This window comes from Polypterus senegalus, chromosome 2 (assembly GCF_016835505.1).
Source record: "Polypterus senegalus isolate Bchr_013 chromosome 2, ASM1683550v1, whole genome shotgun sequence".
Taxonomy (NCBI): Eukaryota; Metazoa; Chordata; class Cladistia; order Polypteriformes; family Polypteridae; genus Polypterus; species Polypterus senegalus.
Window position 1 is genome coordinate 98984677 of NC_053155.1, and position 20421 is coordinate 99005097.

A 20421-nucleotide genomic window follows, 5' to 3' on the forward strand; every position below is an offset into this window, starting at 1 on the left:
CCAAACTGGAACACAGAGATTTATCCTTTTATTAAGATGGATTACCAGCATTGCTGAAGGCAAAACTGGTAATTTAATTAACCAAGTCCACTGAGGTCTACAGTGTCTGCATGGTCCTTTAACACTCCTGAATGTTACATCATGCATTATGTTTTCAGATTTGTTCTCTTATTGATTAGTATGGTTCTTTGAGTATCCTAGAATGCTCTGAGCTAAATTCAAATAGAGGACATGCATCCCAAGGAAAAAATTTATTATAAATACAGTACAGCAGACAAGACAAGGAACAATTATTTTCAATTATGTTCAATATTTCCATTGGTATGAATTGCTCTCTCAGAGGAGAAATTTTGAATACTAATCGTTTTTGTTTAATTTTGAAGTTATTTCAGGGTCATTCCAGTGTGTATGATCTTAGTCATTATTGATTTACACATCAATGTATTACGTTTGGGCTAATTTAGATATAAAAAACAAACAACACACACAACTTTTTTATAACTCTCAAAATGTTTGGCAGAACATCAGTGGGATGGCATAAAAATGCTGTGCAATATTTTTTTTCTTTTAATAACATTTACAGAGCCACTGGCGGCACGGTGGCACAGTGGGTAGCGCTGCTGACTCGCAGTTAGGAGATCTGGGTTCACTTCCCGGGTCCTCCCTGTGTGGAGTTTGCATGTTCTCCCCGTGTCTGCGTTGGTTTCCTCCCACAGTCCAAAGACATGCAGGTTAGGTGGATTGGCAGCCCTAAATTGTCCCTAGTGTGTGCTTGGTGTGTGTGTGTGTGTGTGCACACGCCCTGCGTTGGGCTGGCGTCCTGGGCTGGCGTCCTGCCCGGGGTTTGTTTCCTGCCTTGCGCCCTGTGTTGGCTGGGATTGGCTCCAGCAGACCCCCGTGACCCTGTAGTTAGAATTTAGCTGGTTGGATAATGGATGGATGGATGCAGAGCCACTGCAAGTCCAAACATTTATTTCAATTAAAGGTTCATGAGAATAAAATCTATATTACAATATTAAAAAAATGTGAGATTTAGCTCAATAAGAACTGTAACAATCAATAAGATCAGATCTGGCACCAGTTGAAGCACTGGGTTATACTCTGAGAAACTTGAAGCGCTGTGGATGTGGCGTTGACACCTCTGTGCTACATGTAGGACTGTCCAAGAGCCAGCTAGTGCAGAGGAAATATAAGAGGCTATGAGCATAATCAGCATCAGATTAGCAAACAGTCTTGAAATTCTTAAAGAGGGCAGTATGTGTAATTTGCTAACTCTTCATACAAAAAAACATTTTTGAAAAGTGATGTGCTCAATTGTGAGTTCGATCCATGCAAGAATCAATAAGAATAGAGAATCTACAGCTAAGAAGTTGTTAGGTGCCAGGAAGTGCAAAATACTTGCAATATGTACTGCTGGTATGATTGTGTTAAAGTAAAAGATAATTTTATTAAGCTTTTGTAAAGCATAATACAAATGTGACAACCTAGGAGGAGTTAAGTCATGATGCCAACTGCAAAAAAAGCTCCAGCTATTAGCAAATTTATTTTACAGAAATTATTTTCACTACAGTTAAATGACTACAGGGCTGTAGTCTTAACTAGGGATGTGCAAGGGTAGTTGAAAAAAGGAGTTTAACCGTTGAGGGTGCCAATATTCAAATACTGAAAGAACCATCTGGATAGTCTGTTCATGTCACATGGCAGGATGTCAGACAGTTCCAATGTCCATGTAAAAGAAAAATCAGGTTTGGCAGTATTTTCAAACAGAAAGCCACAGCACAGCACTGTTACATGTAAAATCTGCAATGCTAACCTTTTTTTCTACAATTTAAACAGTACAATGCTCAATCATATGAAACAAAAAAATGTGCAAAACAGTGCAATAAATGGTCATTAAATAAATATATGATCTGATAAAAATGTACAATTAAGTTTAAGGGGTGTTCAAAACCCTCAATCCAATCAATATGTTAAAATTCAAACCAGAAAAGTAAAATCACTACGTTTCTTCCTGTGTCTCAGTCCTTGTCAGGACCCATGGGCATCTCATGGACACAGCCCATCACATTCTTCTGATCCACCATCTCAGCTGAAACCTGCAAACCCAGAGCTGCCGCCATGCTGCTGCTTTGGGACCCCATCAACCTGTTGCCATAGCCTCTCTCCCCCTCTTGACAACTCCGCCTTTACACTCGTCAGCTTCTAAATACACAGCAACCTCCTGGAGCCAACATTAGTCCTTCATCTCTCAAAGTGCCCCATAAACTCCTCAGTAGTTTGATGCTGCCCAATTCGTCCTCCACTATTTCCCTTTCACAACTCACAATCACTTTCTTTCAATTTTCACTTTCCTGCTTCTGCCGATTTATAGGGAGTCAAAAGCAATACAGACACTATATAGTGCAAGGGAGTACCCAAAACTAGAGAGGATGTCCATTCATATATTGCTAACACACATAGCGGGGTCAATTTAAAAGAGCTGGTCTACCAAACAGCACAACTTTGAAACAAAGGAAAAAAGTAGAGAGAACCTCAAAATCCAACAAAGTCAATGTCCTAACCAGGAACAAACTAGGGTCAAAGTGCTGTGTTCAGCAAAGCTATCAGCTGTGCCATTGTTACTCATGCTGTGAGATTTTCATTTTGTTATTACACAAAACAGATTTAGTTCCTGAAAATTAGCAAGGAAAGCAGAATTTCATTCAATTATAGGACTAACTAAGGAGTACAAAGGAATTTTTCCCACCAGTATCATACTATCTACTGCATTAAGTTTTTTTCCCCCCTGTGTTTATAACATTAATATCCATAAGTTGATTTTGTCAGACTAGTGCTGCTCAAGTACCTGTCCAAGCTGAATGTGACAGATACACTTGAGTGATGAGTCGGTGTCTTCCTGGACCAGGGTTCCTAAAATCAGTTGGTTTTGGACGAATGGTGTGTGAATGCCCATCAGGGTAGACCACCTGTAAAAAGTGCAACAAAGCATTATTAAAAATTTATATTTAAGTATTGTATTTATATATATCTTTAACATTTTTATACTGTATGTATTAAATTATGACAGGGTAGAAAAGACAGGGACTGCAGTACTGGTACCAGAACAGGTCACAGCTGTACTCGATCACCGAGCCCACAGATGTGCATGCCTCCCTACTCCACCACACAATCGTGCACCTTCCTTTTCTGCAATTCATTGCATATTTAAAAACAGATGTTCAAAGTCATTGGGGTGGGGGATTATTCCGAATTGTTGTTTTGAGATTGATGCTATATTACAACAAACTGCAATCACATTAAGAAATAACTGAGTGTGAGGTGCCCGAAAACTACCTTTTACTTCTGGTACCAAAATTAATTAAATGTTGGTACGGTGCCATTTTTAAAAATTGGGTTTTTCGGTGTATTTTCAGTACTGGTACAATGCAGAACACTACTCCTGACCAATGGTTTCTAATCCAAATCTTATGGGCCCATGTGGCTACAGATTTCAGGAATGGTTTTACCTCTTAAAGGAAATGTCCTGGTTTAACTAGCTGGTCTTGGTTTCTTTTCTTATTCTGTATTTAGGGTAGTTATGTGAGATTTACATTCACAAGAACTTTACAGATTTGTATTCTTCCTCATAGTTTTGAAGTCGGTCACTCTCTCTTTTTCTTTTCCAATAATTCACCTTTTTCTTTCCCATTTTCTCCCTTTATTGTCACTATTAGGATACAATTAACAGTGAACGGAGTAGACATCAGATGACACAAAATGGTGAATGGCACCATAAACATCAATACTGGATTTGCTAAATGTTCTTGTAATGCAGCAAGCTTTCATGTATGCTATATGTGTTAAGAATTCCACCAAGATTTTCCAAGTGCTCTGGTAATTTAAGCTGTTATTTACAAAAAATGTTAACAGTGTTATTAACTGCAGTTTTTCAGAATTCTTTGTTGTTTGTTCTACACTACTCATCATAACTGAGATATAATTAAGGAAGCAAACTCTACCGAAAAAACTATGAATTACCAGGAAAATAACAAAACAGAGATAAGAACTTACAATGGCAAGAATTTGAACATTTCAGAGTTTCTGATGAATGTACATTTAACACTACTGCTCCTTTCTAATTGCAGAACACAGGGGAAAAAGTCCAGCTCATTAAACAATTAGATTAATTGCCAGTAGATGAGAAATGACTGACTGATAATGAAACTGGTTGAAACAAAAAACTGCAGCCAAAAAGGCCCAACAGACAAAAAGGAAGAAGCAATTAAAAATGCAAAATGTTAGAGAATATTATAAAAATCTCTTTACACTACAGTGTATCAAAATTTTGAGTTCTGGTTACTAAAATTCACAAAATGAAGTTGCAGCAGTAAAAGCTGTGCTGTTGCAAGCCAAGATCATTAAGCCTCTTCAGTCATGAGCTGTAAAGACGTGGAAATCAAGGAGTTGATTCAACCTAAAATCAAGCAGCACTTCTTAACATCATATACTGTATTATTTTATTATGGAGAAGTCACTAGCACCTTTCACAAATGCAGGCTCCCTAAGAAGCACCTTTCACAAATGCAGGCTCCCTAAGGAATTCACCCGTAAACAATCAAGTCGAAGACACTTGTGAGCAAAGGTAGAATCAATTAATGTGAACTTACTGGGCTGGCTTATGGATGAACAATAACAATTAGCATAGAAATTGTCCTGGCAAGCATTTATAATAGTACTGTCATGTCAATACTGTCCATTTTTGTTAAACTGCTAGGTTATGACAAATATGCTCAGAGACCTTTCAGGTAAGGTAGCTATTTAAGGTACGGATGGCAAGTTTCGAATTAAGATTTATACAAACAAATCATAGTGCTGGAGAATGTTAGTGTGTTGCATACTGATTAGCACATTTCAGTCAGAATTTCACTTCTTTGTACATAACAATAATCAGTTTCCAGACACTTGGCTAAGAAGTAAGGGAAATATTTTCCATTAAAGCGAAGGATTATTTGTTAGCCCTTTTCACTTAGTCATGCTTTTCAACTTGCAAAGGGAGCTTTGTGTAACTGCTAAAATGTACTAGCGGGTGTATTTGAATTCTTGTTGCTTTTTATTGGCTTGTTATTATTTACCATTCATATCATTTAAAAATTAGTGCAGAAAAATTGTAATAAAGCAAATACACTATTTTCTATTGTTGCATCTCACCATCCCAACTACCATTTAGGAAAAAGTAATGGACATTGGTAGTCTCAGGCCATCACTAGTCCTTTCTGGATTAACATCCCATTATCTGGAACTTTCATATGCACACTAATGATCACAGAAATGACAATCAAATATGTGAACCAACAGGATTTAGTAAATTCCAGGGAGGGTTAAATTAAATATTTCCTGGGTTCTGTGTGAATAGAAAGCGATCGAGACTGGATCGCTATCAGCTAACCGAATGAGTTTGACTGACAGTGGCCAGCTCTGGACTGTAGCATTTCTAATTAAATGCTTAACATATTAACCGACACCCCAATAGTGCCTATATATATATTTTAGAATTTTGTTTTATTAAGAACCTATGCAAACAATACATTGTACAAAGAATATACAGCATATACAAAATAGAGTATCGGGTATGTGTTTGTCTAGATTAAGATCAACATTCAGAAAAGATGCTACATTGACATAATAAAGGAGGATTAAGGGAATGCTAACTGAAATTTTGTTGAGGGGAAATTAAGTGTGTATTAGAGGACATTTTTGGCAGTAAACCACAGAAATGCTTGCAGAGTTTTAATGTAAATGTGGTCTGTCGCCTCATTATGTTACATAAAATATTAATAACCCAACAAATGTTTTGGTTGTATTTTATTTGGAATGATGCAATACCTTCACAATAAATTTAATTTGCTTTATATTAAAAAAAAAAAATAATAGTACTTTTTGTGAGACGATTGCTCAGGGTCACTTAATGATGGCATTAAACTGGCAACTCTGTACTTAATACTCAAAAACTAGACAAGGCTTGCCTTGAGAGTTAAACTAATTAATTGCTATCAGAATGGACACTTGTACACCATTTACGAATATCTTCTGTAGTTCTTAAGGTATGGCAGCACAAAAGGAAAGATGTCTTTATTAAAAATTAACTCTATAAAATCACATGGAATTTTTCAGAAAACACCAATGTAATCCTGTATGAAATGTATCACAAAATTAATGTTTTCAGAAGAGGCCTTTCCTTTCTAAATTCAAATTTAAAATAGCTGTCAAACAATCCATTTTCAATTGACAAAACTAAAACAATACGCAATATGAACATTGCAAATCATTATAATATTGAAAATGATTTTTGCATTTTTTATTGCCAATTTTAAAAAGTAAAAAGTAGTTTATCACATGCAGGTCTGCAAAAATGATCACTTGCATTGCAGATGTAATAAATGCCTGTAGGTTTCCATGAACTTTATTTGGTAAAGTTGTTTAGTTATACAATTTATTTTCCATTACTAATTTTAAACAGTAACAAAATATGAAACATGTCTGTAACTTGTACCTTACTTACTATAAACTGATGAACCCGTCTTTAGTGTTGTGCTTGTCTGATTTGAACTTGTATGATTTCTTCAAAGCATGTTAATATGATGTGTAATGCACAAGACTATTTTCAAATGAGGAAAATGCTTTTCTAAGTATTAAGACTCAATAGTCAGCGAAATAATTATTGCAAACAATGTCACCTTGTTTTCTAAATTAACATTATTAGTTGAAAAGTTCATTAATTGAATTAATCCCACTTCACATACCTGAACCTTCACGCTACTCTGTGGGTCTTGTACATGATCCAGTGTTGCATCGATATCCAAGGCCACCACCAATCCTGATGTAAATCTTAGGGGATTATCCGACTCTCCAGTAGGTTCAATGATTGTTGCAGTTGCTTTGTGGATCTTAAAAAAGTAACAAAAACAATAAAGGCATAAAAGTGGGAACACTATAAACTTTACATTTTCTGTCTGAAAGAAAATACATGTAATAAAGGCAACAGACACTTCCTAAAAATGATTTCTCATTTTACATAGAGTAAAAAAATGAATAATACGATAATTTAAAATAAGTTTAACAATTTTGTTTTGGCAGTTCATAAACCAATTCTTTAACTAGAGCCTCTTAGTGAAAATAAAGAGTATTTTATTACTGACCTTCAGTCCTTATGTTTTAAAATATATTTTGAACCGTAATAAATAAATTCTCAAGGAGCAGTTAAATGAGCTGTGCTGAAGAGCAACATGGTGTGCCTGCATTCGAGCCATAGCAAGGACCAAGCCATTTTGAGCTGGCCTTGGAGATTATTCCCCAAATACAGTGTATGACTTTATTTTCGCTAGAGCTTGTTTCCCTCCACAAATTACAAGGTTATACTCTGCTGTTTAGTCATTTCATGCTTGTTTTGACCACTGGTACCACTTTCATTCTTGACTGTTGATCAGTTTTAGATCATATCTGTAGTGTAGTAAACAGACCTGTTCTGGAAGCTTCAGATGAAGGAATCCACTTTGTCTCAGGGTAGTCTGTAGAATTTTGACCAAATCCATGGGGTTGCAAGTAACAAGTCGTGGCATCAATTCAAGGAGCTTTTCAACAAAGCTTTCCTGAAAGTGAGGAAGCTCTGTGGAGAAACACCTAGGATTTCAAAAACATTTATATAACCACACAGGTAATGAACTGAACAAACCAATGACCTCAACAAATATTCTGTATTTTAATAAACTAACATTTAAAATACACATAATTACAAAACAATTTTAGAATATCATATATTCAATTCCTGATAGAGTAATGTATACAATCTATAAAATATTTCAAACTGTCTGCTGTAACTAAATATTCCAACATAAAAAAATGCAAAGTATTTACAGAATTCAGATACCTCTGAAAAGCATCGACATCTTGGAGAAACTTTTCACAAATATTCAAAAGTGGCTCAACTCTACAAACAAAAAAAGATTATTATCAGCAAAAACATCAATTATTTGACTTAGAAGGTAATGAAGGCAATGGACAGAAAAAAATCACGATGTACTGGTTTGCTACCTAGTTTAAAATTACAAAGATAGTTTAAAGCAAAAATAAAGAGTATAATTCAAAAAACAAACCAATAACCTTGAAATGCAACACACAAACAAATTAAGACAGAACGTGTCACATTTAAATTTTTTGACTGCCTCTTATTCTTGTTAGTTATCTTACCAAAAGGTTCATTTAAATAACAGTATTTCTGTCAGGCACAGGGAAAAATACAGTATAATGAAAAATACACCTATGTATCAAATTAGTTTACAGAATTACGAAATTGATTTAAATCATGTTTGTGAGCAACACGAAATTCTCCTTGATAAACGTATAAATTCTTCCAATCTATTTTCCATTTAAACATGAATGGAAAGTCTGTTGGTATGAGAGGTGCCTGGGAAGTAAAACTGTTTTGTTCTACAGCTTTTCGACATGTTACAGTTGCCACAATAACATAACTATGAAAAATGATTTTTTATTTTATGTTGCAGAGATTGATATTCAGATTTTAAATGTAAAGGATATGCTGCATAAAATTTCCAAAGAAAGCAAAGTTTACATAGGATAATGTAAAGTGTTTGACAACTACTTTGATACCAGTGGATTTATATTGTTTTAAAACCCTGTAAATATTTTCGTAGAGTAATTTTATCTCCCTATTAAAGGAATACGATTTTACAGTCAAACAAGAATTTTTATAGATGAAGATCCCATATTTGTTTTTAATAAAACATGACAGTTAATCCCTGATAATGTTCTCAAAAAATAACAAAAGCAGAGTCTATACTGGTAGCACTGGGTACAACGCAAGAACTTACCTGGACAGACTGCTAGAGTAACATGAAGACTGCTAATAATGTTGTTTGCTTTGAACTTGTTCTTTTCATAACAGTACTATTGACTGCTTCATGTGCATTACTTTATACAGCACAAGGCTTCAATAAGCAACTGGGAGAGTATTACTGACTTATAACACAGAGTTATTCACATAATAAGTGCATAGATAGCTTCTAATAAAATTAAAGTTATAAATGAAGGCTTCAAAATTGATACAAAAAAAAAAAAAAACAAAATTCAAAAAACAAAAACACTGCAGCTTACCCCCGGCTAGTGCGTGCACTAAGGACAAGTTGAAGTGCTTTAGCCTGTAGTCTCACATGGTGAATAATAGCCACCTGTCGGTTCTCAAGGCCACTATACAGAAACTCCAGCTTGTAAGTTTCCTCCAAAATCTGACAGAAACAGTTTCACAATGAGTTTGTTTTGCTAAACATAAAAGTAAACTAGAAGTACATCCAATTAAAGCTAATATGCCCTAAAAAAAAAAAGTTACAATTTCAGTTTTGATCACTGAAAAGAAAAAAAAAAAAAAAAAAAAGAAGATGCACATGATGCTCTAAAGTTTCCTTGTATAGTGAGGTACATTAGTATACATTTAGATTATTGGGGCTTTCTATAAAACTTTTTGTACGGGTTTTGTACAGTTTGGTGTCAGTGACACAATGTTACACTGGCAGGGATTGTGGCATTTGTCAATATGGAGGAAACAGTAATAATAAGACCCTGCTGAAGACTGGATTCGGAATTCAGGTTCCAGATAGGTAATAATCTCAAGCACAACCAAAGTTCTTTGGCACACCAGCCATTTTAAAGTTGCGGATCTCATTAAAAATCTGTGAAACCCCATGGAGAAAAAAAAAAGCTGAGTCTTGTTGCAGAAGCAAACAATTCACATAATAATTTCAGTAACTTTGTCCTTACTTGCTGAACCACAGCAGAGGCCATTGCATTCTGTTTTACATATAACGGGGCAGAAATGTTCCACAACTTCTCCTGCAGGCCCTACATATGATACAAGATTGAAGATTTTAATTATTTTGTGAATCTTCTTTCATGGCTGTTGCATTACATTATTTCTTTGCGCTACTTACCTTCATAAGCAATAGCTGACAGTGAAGATATGTAGCAGAAAAGTCAGATGCTCCCGCAAGCTCTGGCTGGAGCTCTCCAAGCCTCTTCAGGTCCCTGTAAATATTTGTGAATATTAGCAAATATTACAATATTTAAAGAATACACACGGTAATGCAATTGCCTGTACTGCTGCTTTACAGTTCACAAGTCCAGGGATTGAATCCTCATCCAGAAAGGTCTGGATGACCTTTGCATGTTTTGAGTCGGCAGGATATGGGTATGACAAACTGTATCTGGCCTAGCAAGAGGTCCTCCAACTTGCTGGGAAATCATGGAGATTGTTGGCAGGATTGGCACTCCAGTCACCATTTAAAAAAAAAAAAGAAAAAGAAAAAAAAAAAGCTTTACACAGCTCTGAGATGACAGACACTATTCCTTTCTGCTCTCCATGGAAGTTAACTCTGCTGCAGTGGCCCATTGGAATGCTGCATGTATTTTGAAGGTGAAGGGGGATAGCCCTTGGGAACCCTATCCCCGGAAGAATCAAAACAGTCAGAAAACTAATAGGGTCAGGCTTGTTGGGGATCAGACCTGGCATGGTGTGGAGGTGTTGCCTTGGTTCCCAATTTGAGGCAGCCCATCTGGGTAGGTGTGTGGAACGTCTCCGGCATGATGATCATCTTCCTCTGCTGTCAGAGGACCTTTGCAAAATCCACATTTCAGTGGCGGCACTCTCGAAGGAGCACAGACCTGGGACTGGCTAGATCTCTGCAGGTGGGTACACCTTTTATTGGTTTGGTCGTTCTGATTGCGGTCATACTCTGGGAGTCCCTGTTGCTCTAGCGGATAGGCTTCTTCCGGTGGTGTCCGATGTCACTCCTTTCAACAAGCTTATTATGAGAGTCTGATTACAACACCGCTGTAAGTGATGTCTCTGTGAGGGAGACATTTTATTCACAACTTAGCTCAGTGCTTAATTGGTGCCAGCGAGGTGATGCTCCTCTGGTCATGGGTGACTTCAATGCAAACACTGGCACTGACAGGGCTGGCTATGAGGATTGTGGTGAAAGTGGCTCCATGTTCCTTGACTTTGCAAAAGGTTGGGGGGTGTGAATTGCTGGATCCTGGTTTCAGCGCCCTGAGCCACATCGCTGGACTTGGTACTCCAATACTAGTGATGCAGTGAAGGAGGTCGATTACATCCTCGTGGGCAGAAGCTGAAGGATCTTACAAAACTGCAGGGTCTACAGAAGTACCCAGTTTGTTAATTCTGACCACAGACTTGTTGCTACTCTGAAGATCCAGCTTAGGTCCATTAGGTTACTACCTACTAGGAAAATGAAGCTGGACCTGCCCGTACTCCAAGATTAAGCCGTTTCTGACAAGTTTGCATGCAGTTTGTGTGACAAACCTATGAATTTGGGTGTGACTGCTAATTCTAATTTGAGTGGGAGACCTTCCGTGACAAGACCCTGAAGGTTGCCGAGGGATGTGTCGGTGTTACCGGTGTTCTCAGAAGGAGGGGTTTCATCTCGCAGGGCACTCTGGATATCATCGAGAGGAAACGTAGTGCACAGTTTGATGACAACTCTAGCCTGTACGGAGAACTGAGGACGACGGCTGTGAGGGCAGATAAGGTGGCGTTTGTTAGAGGAATCCGCGAGCAAGTGACACACCATCTATGTTCATATAAAAAGAATCAAAGCTTTACACACATCCAAATCTGTTCCTCAGAGAGGCTCTATCAGGGTGACTAATGGAACGGTCCTTACAGCTGACACTGCAGTTGTGACCAGTTGTGGGCTAGCTAATTTGAGCAGCTGTTTAAAACTGATCCTCTGGCTAGGACGTTGGATATCTCTGGGTCCACACTTCTTGAGGCTGATCCTCCAATTAGCTGTGAACCACCCAATCTTACTGAGATTGCACAGGGGGTGAACCACCTGAGGGTAGGGAAAGCTGCAGGGATCTGTGGTATCCAGGGGAAACTTCTTCAGGCTGGTGGTAAGGCTGTCCTTATGGCATTGCAAGCAATATTTGCTCTATTTGGGAGACTGGCATCATCCCAACTGACTGGAAAATGGGACTTATCTTTGTCTGGAAAGGGGTGATCGCCTGGATTGCAGCAACTACAAGGGAAAAATACTGCTCTTGGTACTGGGTAAAGTCCTTTCTAGGGTCATCCTCAATGGCATCCGTGATCACTTGCTCATCCAGCAGTGACCAGAGCAGTCTGGTTTTATGCCCAAGAAGTCTACCATCGACCACATCATTGTACCGAGTTTCTAATGGAGCACAAACCTTAATAATTGGCAGAGTTCTTTACAGCTTTTTCCGATTTTCATAATGTGTTCGACTCAGTTGATCGAGCTGCCCTGTTGGGACATCCTGGGTCTTTGCAGGATCCCCTCAGGGTTGCTGGAGATCATTGCCGGCCTGTACACAGGTACTGTGAGTGCTGTGCAGAGTGGACACACACAACCTCTGCGTTTTTCCCAGTTGATACTGGAGTGCATCAGGGGTGTGTTCTGCTCCTACTCTCTTCAATGCTTACATGGAATGGGTGTTGGGCAAGGTCGTGGGGTCCAGCGGCTGTGTGGCATCTGCTGACGACGAAAGATTCACTGATCATGACTTTTGACTATGTGAAGATCACAGCATTGTTGGCATTGGAGGCTCTGATTGGGGCTCCCAAGAGACTGAGCAAGATATCTGAGCATCTGGGCTCATGTCCTGGATAAAAACCAAGATCCAGGCCTTTAATGACTTCTTAGGCACAGCCACCAACAGTGTGTCCGTTTGCGGAGAGAGTGTCGACCTTGTCATGAGGTTTACTTACCTTGGCAGTGACATTCACGCCTCTGGCGACTTACTATGGAGTCGGTACACGGATTGAGCAAACATTGAAGGGTCATGATGTCTCTTGGAAAGGGGTGTGTGGCAGTCCCAATATCTATGCAAAAGCACTAAGGTCCAAGTCTGTAGAGTCCTGGTGTTTCCTGTCTTGCTATATGGCTGTAAGACATGGATGCTATCCAGGGGCCTGAGACAAATACTGGACTCCTTTGGTACCATGTCTCTTCAGTGAATCCTTGGGTATAGCTGGTCTGACTTTGTGTGAAATAAGCAGTTGCTCATGGAGTCCCGAATGAGGCACATTACCTGCACTGTGAGGGAGTGAAAGTTACGGCACTACAGCCATGTGGCACAATTTCTTGAAGGGTGATCCAGCTTGCAGGACCCTCGTTGCTGAGGACCAGAGTGGCTGGACCAGGCCAAGGGGATACCCACGTAACACCTGGCTGCAACAGATAGTCATTTCTGGAGGGTGAGAATGGACACAATCCTGAGCCGTTTTGTCGTGTGTTGGGTGTTGGAACACGTTGTATCAGTGAATGCTCCCTAACCTGTCCTGATGCTGTTTTTGTCCAGATTACTTTGACCTCTCTCCCACATTCCAAAAAATGCAATTTAGTTTAACTAATTACTGCAAAATAGCCCCATGTAAGCAAGTATGTTTGGCAATAGACTGGTGCACTGTCCAGGGTTGGGTCCAGCCTTGTGACTGATGTTGCCACAACCATGTTCTGGATTACGGAGGTCTAAAAATGAATAGATGTTGTGTATATAGATTAATTATATTCTTGATAGCCAAGGATAATGTGTTAGTACAGTTCTGCCTCATAGTACATGGTACTCGTTTTTTTTTTGTATATAAAACTTAGATTTGCCTATTTCTCCCACAGTGTAAACCATCTCCTCTTAATAGCTCACAGTAAACATGATCATGTTTGCATACATCCCACAAATGACAAACATTCCATCTAGTACGGGTTAATACCTTTTTAGGACATTGTAATCAAGACTGGATTTTTTACCAACAGTTAAATTCAAGATAGATTTGTGTTCTGCAAACCTTCATCTTAATTTAAGCACTCTTAATACTAAAACTGGTTTATTCCTTACCGGATAGTGAAGTCAAGAAGCTCCAGGGTTCCCTGTGCTTCAAGGTGCTGGATAATATAAACTCTCTCCAAACTTTGCTGGAGGAACTGCTGAGAAGATTCTTCACTGGAGGCTACACTTTCTAGATCTGATACACAAGTTAACTTCCTGCCAGGCAGCTAAACAAAGAATAACACAATGTTATGAATAAAGAGAAAAATGACAGATTTTTTACAATCAAAAAATTAAAAAAAAATTTTTAGATGGAATTGATATTCTTAAATAATACTTCATACACTATAAACAGATTATTGTGTCAGGTCTTAAATAAATAGCACAACTGCTTCTAATTATAAATATGTAAAACTCATTTAATCCAAGTCAATTAAAATTTTATATACATAGTAACAATCCAAAGTAGCATTTCGACCAAAGTTTTTTATGGCTTAGTTTTTCAGTTCACATTGTAAAATGTTTACTTTTTGTTTTCTGTTTGTCTGACTTGTCATATGCTCTCTCTCTGTCAAAGTTTGAAGATTCTTTTATTTGGCTTGAGCTCCTTCAAAAGGAAAAAAAATGGTCCTAAATATACATTTAATTCAAAATTGAATGGAAAAAGTTTATTTATGAAATAATGACTGTCAAAGCTCATCTAACTATATTACTGATATATCTTGTAATAGAAGGCAGGGATGGACTGGCTTCCCAAACAGAATGTGCTGTATAGAAGGCCTGTATAACGGAAGATGGGAGAGACCATCTATCAGGACAAAATACTCTGCCAGTGCTCTAGGTGGCAGCCTTCCTTTGTTGAATCACCTACATACACACCTGTTGTCAATATGAATGTTGTATTCCATTCCATACGCCCTGCAGTTTGCTATGGATGACACCAGTGGGGGCTGCAGACAACAGAGCAGGTATCCCCATTTGTTTTTTTATTCCTGGCTAAGGGTTCCACCTGACCCAGAAATACTTCCTCTGTGCAATGTTGTGGCAGCAAAAGTGCTGCCAGCCCTGATATAGAGGATGGATAAAGCTCATCATGGATGAGAAAGAAAGAAAAGCAAAGTGAAGTAATGAATATTGTATTGTTAAACAAAAAGCCAGTTTAATGTACTTGGCTCAATAAAAAATAAGTCTTCTGAACCTGAGACTTCTAAGCCATGAAGTTGTGTCTGGGGTTTGAGACGCTCCCTTATTGGCCACAATCTCTATTAGTTGCATTTAGAAAGCAAGATTTTAATGGAAAGTAAATAATGTCCAATTAAAAATGCTATACCACCATGGTAGTTCTTCCACAAAACACAGTCTGCTACATTTTGGCACTTTATTTTATTTCTTACCCTTAGAGGAGGAACAAGGTGTGACAGACTGTCTCTTAAATAGGCATAATGCCTAAATGTATGATCAGAGAAAAGGGCAGACATCGTGGGGCATGACTTGGCAGCATTGAATACCAGGACTAGAACGGCTATGTCTGAAACATAAGTGTCAAGGTAAGTAAAAAACATTGAAAGCATTATAATTTTTTTTCTGAAAGCAAAAGATCATGATTGAGTATAAAATGAAAGGAAATCTTAATTAAGAATTTGCGTCTCATCCGTTGTGGGAGATAGACGTCTGAAACGGAACTCCGTTAGCAGCTGTGGTAAAACCCGAGGGGTTTCAATTACAGTATATGCAAGCATATATAAGCATGGGTGACAGAAAAAAGGCTCAGAAAGAAACGTAAAAGACCGTTAAAGCTTTATCCAAGCCTACACAGGCCTAAAGTTCAAGCTCAAGGTACAGAGACTGACCTGGAACAGATAGACAAAACCACAGACTTCCCGGGACCTGACCTGTATTGTCTCCGCCAAGAGCGAAAGTGGGAGTGAAAATACAAGCGATTCGGGCCACGAGTACTCCATGATTTCAGAAGGTTCACTGAAACTGAAAATGGCCTTACCTTCAGCGCTGTCAACTACCCCTAGCAAGCCAGCAATATTTATTCTAATTTGGCTTGCTACTTCACCTGCAGAGCACGGAGAAGACCAAAACGATCTGAAGGCGACGACTGCCCCTATGGCCACCGCTCTTGTGGGGGTCATAAAGGAACTCAAGAATAATATAAGGAAGGGTATAAATGATATAAAGAAAGAAATAAAAGATATACACAAGACAAACAAGAAGAAACACTTTGAGGCAACCTTTAAAAGTATGCTAGAAAAAATAAAGTAAAAAATACAGGAAAATGCACCCGAGTTTGAGAATAAATCTAGAGCACTTGGTGCTCAGTTTGAAGATGTTAAGCAAATGTTCACAACTCGTACTGACATAGTTGAACAACTAGCATCTACCAGTGACAGAAAAGCAATGGCTGCAAATTCCAAATGCAAAGTTCTCAGTGGCAGACTAGCTGCACTGGATGATGGATACAGAAGGAATAATACCATAATCGAAAGTCACCCTGAAAACCATGAAATTTCAAACCCAGTGAAATTTATCGCTGAACTATTCTCTAAAATAATTTGAGAGGACTTCAAATCAAACACTGAGATAGCAGAACAGCTTACCGAATACATGGATCGAATGCCTCAAAATCTAGGAGTCTCATAGTGCATTTGACAAGTTATAATTTAAATTAAATATAATGTTACTTCTTAGACAGAAATGAGATTACATTAGAAAATAATTGCATTCAGATTTTCCCCGATTTCTCATCTTCAACAGCTACTAAATTTGCCGCATTTTACAACATTAAACAGCGCTTATGGAAAGCCCAAATCAGATACAGCCTCTTGTATCCTGCCAAACTGAAAATGGACATCCAAGGAAAGTTCTACATTTTTAGGAAAAAAGCTAACAAAATTGATCCACAAACTTTTTGAAATATGATTGTGAGTCATATCGTGTCTTGGCAAGGCAAAGAAGATCTTACCTGCTGTTTGATCCTCTCGCAATGAGACTGGTGCCATAATTACACATCTTATTTCCTTAACGGCCAATTTTTATTTTCTTTGTCTGTTTTAATTACAATTATATGCATGTATGTATGTGTATATATATATATATATATATATATATATATATATATATATATATATATATATATATATATATATATATATATATATATATATAAATATATATATATATGTGTGGTGTGTGTGTGTGTATGTGTTTTTTTTGTTTTCATCCCCCAAAGGGGACTGTTTAAACATCATACCCTTGGTCTATTGTATTAGGACTTTCTATCACACGTTATCTGCTTATCCAAGGCAACTGTTTAACATCATTCCCTGGGTTTACTTTTTCAGGACTGTTTTAGATTTTATGTTTATAATACTTGGGCTGTATTGTCAATAGATATCTTTAGTTTAATCCTTATACACCACTCCTGGGGGGCTTGTTTGGTTTAGGCGATGACATCTAACACTGCAAAAACAATTACACAGTTTGTAACTGATCACAACTTATCGGATCCCTGGAGATTTCTAAACCCAAATTCAAGAGCATATTCCTTCTATTATCCAGAACATCACAGTTACTCAAGAATTGATTCTTTATAGATAATTTCTTGCCCACGATTAAATCTTGCAAGTAAGACGCTATTGTAATCTCTGACCACGCCCATTTGATCATGGAGCTGAAATCATTAAGCCCCACATACTCATCTCGCAGCTTGTGTCTTAACCCACTTTTATTAGCAGACGAGAATTGTACAGAATTTATATACAGTACAAGCAGGCAGATAGATTTATTTATTTTTTTAAGAGAGCAATACATCCTCTGGAAAACTCTGAAGGCTTTCTTAAGAAGATAGATCATTTCACATCTTTCCCACAAAAATAAAATCAGAAACCAAGAAGGTATCAGAGCTAAACAGTGAAATTACCAGAATAGATCAAAAACATGCCAGGTGTCCAAATTAGGCACTTCATAGGAAAAGACAGGCTTTGCATTCAGAACTCAACCTCTTGACAACAAAATAAACAGAACAACTCATTTTTAAATCACAACATCACTACTATGAACACAAAAAGAAGACTAATAAGATCTTAGCTCAACAAATCCACAAACAGGAATTTTGCAAATCAATACAAGTAATTACAGACAAAATCATTTAACATAAATATAATGCACACATTTAGACACTACTGTAAGTCCTTATATTCTATTCAGTTTAAATAAGACAAGACACTAATGTGTTTTTGAATGCATTATAGATACCACAGCTAGATACTAGTAGCGCTGTGGAAATGGATAAACCTCTGGCACTCTCAGAATTACTAGATGCTGTAAACTCACTTCAGAGTGGGAAAGCAGCAGGCCCTGATGGCTACCCTGCCGAATTTTATAAAAAAATTCTCAATTAAAGTAAAATCCTCTTTTATTAGAAACATTTACAGAAACTACAGACAACACAATTCTACCTCAAACTTTTCACCAAGCATTAATTTTCTTTCATAAGCAAAATAAGGACTTACTATAATGTTCATCATACAGACCAATCTCACTTTTGAATATTGATGTTAAGATACTCCCTAAAGTTCTAGCTAGAATGATGGAGAAAGTGTTTCCTTAAGTAATATCACAAAACCAAACTGGATTTATTAAAGATAGACATTTAGTTTCCAATCTATGCCTGTTTAATGTAATATATTCACCCACAGAGTCTAACACCCCGGAGATGATGTTATCATTGGATGCAAAAAAAGCATTTGATATGGTTGAATGGGACTACCTTTTCACTACATTGGAGAAATTTGGGTTTGACCTGAACATATGTGCATGGATCAAACTACTGTATACCAGTCCAGAAGCTGCAGTTCGTATTAAAAACATTATTTCACACTGCTTCAAACTAGAACATGGTACTAGACAAGGATTGTCTCCTGTCACCACTACTTTTTGCAATCGCCACTGAGCCACTTGCATTTCACTTTTAAAATGCTTATGAGATAAAGGGGACAATCAAGGGACTTAAACAGAAAATATCACTAAATCAGATGATATGGTACAATATATATTATATATATATAATTTATATCAGATCAACAAAATACTGTGCCTGCAGTCCTAAAAGTACTAGCAGAATTTCAAAAGATTTCTAGACTTAAAATTAATTTGAATAAAAGTATGCTTTTTTCAGTGAACGCTCTAGCACACAATATTAGACTGGACACCTTTCCTTTATCATTGGAGATCCGTTTCAATACCTAGGGGTAAACATCACAAGTAAACATAAAGCTTTTTGTCAACAAAATTTTGCTGTCTGCATGAGAAACCTTAAACAAGACTTGCACTGATGGTCTACCCTTCATTTCATTTAAGTTGGAAGAATTAACACTGTCAAGTTGAATATCCTTCCTAAGCTTTTTTTTTCTATTTCAAAGAATTCCAATATTCATCAATAAATATTTTTTTAAGAAATTATATTCAATTATAACCTAATTTATTTGGAATTCAAAAGCATCAACCCTACAAAGACCTAAGGCAGAAGGTGGCATGGTTCTACCTAACTTTCAATTTTATTACTTGGCGGCAAATACAGGCAGTCCCGAGGTTACGTACAAGATAGGGACTGTAGGTTTGTACTTAAGTTGAGTTTGTATGGAAGTCAGAACAGGTACTTCATTTTAATAAATGCTATTTTTGACTTACTGTAACCAAGTGCTCTGCCAATGAATAATCGAGTTTCACCTCTCTCTGACCTTTTTGTTATTTCTACTTTATTTTCAATGGTAATGGTTTTTCTCTTCTTTACTGTATCACCAGCACTTGCATCAGATTTGTGTTTCAGAGATATTCTTGAAGGGTGAAGACAAAAGGTTAAGATGAGCTCTTCTGCACAGCACTGTACACACTATCACAGCAGGAAGGCACCCGTTGTCAACACGTCTGATGTACTGACAAGAGACAACTTCCTGCTATGTGCGTAACAGTGCAAGCAAGCTTGCTATTGAGAATGAATGGGGGCTGTGAGGGGCGATTCACCATTCGCCCACCACACAGTCACCTCCACTACAGTATGCTGCCTGCAGCGTCTGCCCACCAAGTATGAACACAGTGCGGCCAAAGGCAGGTCGTGAATTGCCCACCATTGTCCCCATTCAACAGGCAGCCAACCGAGGCACACTACAATGCTACCCCCCGCCGCCCCGTTCACCCTCAATGGCCTCCATTCAGCCACAACCAGGTCACCGCTTGATGCATTACTAGTCGCCCACCAAGAACAAACGGGGCAGCCGTGTTTAAGTTCGACTTCCTACCTATTCACTGTTGGGAGAAAAAACAAATTGGAAAAAAGATGGATGGAAGATCAAACATTGTTGTGTTTCATCTTTTGACAATATGCAGTTGTGTGCTTTTAACAACAAAAATTTCCAGAAATCGCAAACCTTTAGTTTTTTTTAGTTTAAAAAAAAAAAAGTAAAAGCACACCTCAGGAAAACAAATGAAGAAGCGCATTATACAGCAACAAATTTATATTAAAAAATGACTAGGCAAGTTTCAAAAAGTCTTACATTTTTC

General features: G+C 37.7%; 1 protein-coding gene across 1 annotated transcript in view; it reads right to left on the reverse strand.

Moving 5' to 3' along the window:
* ints4 (integrator complex subunit 4) overlaps nucleotides 1-20421 on the reverse strand; it is a 40961-nt gene that overhangs the window by 2661 nt on the left and 17879 nt on the right. Inside the window, exons 14-22 of the mRNA XM_039744233.1 lie at nucleotides 15249-15382; nucleotides 13924-14081; nucleotides 9978-10071; nucleotides 9808-9888; nucleotides 9148-9278; nucleotides 7904-7963; nucleotides 7497-7656; nucleotides 6780-6923; nucleotides 2846-2966 (exon numbers count right to left, since the gene is read on the reverse strand). Of these exons, the coding sequence (XP_039600167.1) occupies nucleotides 2846-2966; nucleotides 6780-6923; nucleotides 7497-7656; nucleotides 7904-7963; nucleotides 9148-9278; nucleotides 9808-9888; nucleotides 9978-10071; nucleotides 13924-14081; nucleotides 15249-15382 (1083 nt within the window). The remainder of the gene's footprint in view (nucleotides 1-2845; nucleotides 2967-6779; nucleotides 6924-7496; nucleotides 7657-7903; nucleotides 7964-9147; nucleotides 9279-9807; nucleotides 9889-9977; nucleotides 10072-13923; nucleotides 14082-15248; nucleotides 15383-20421) is intronic.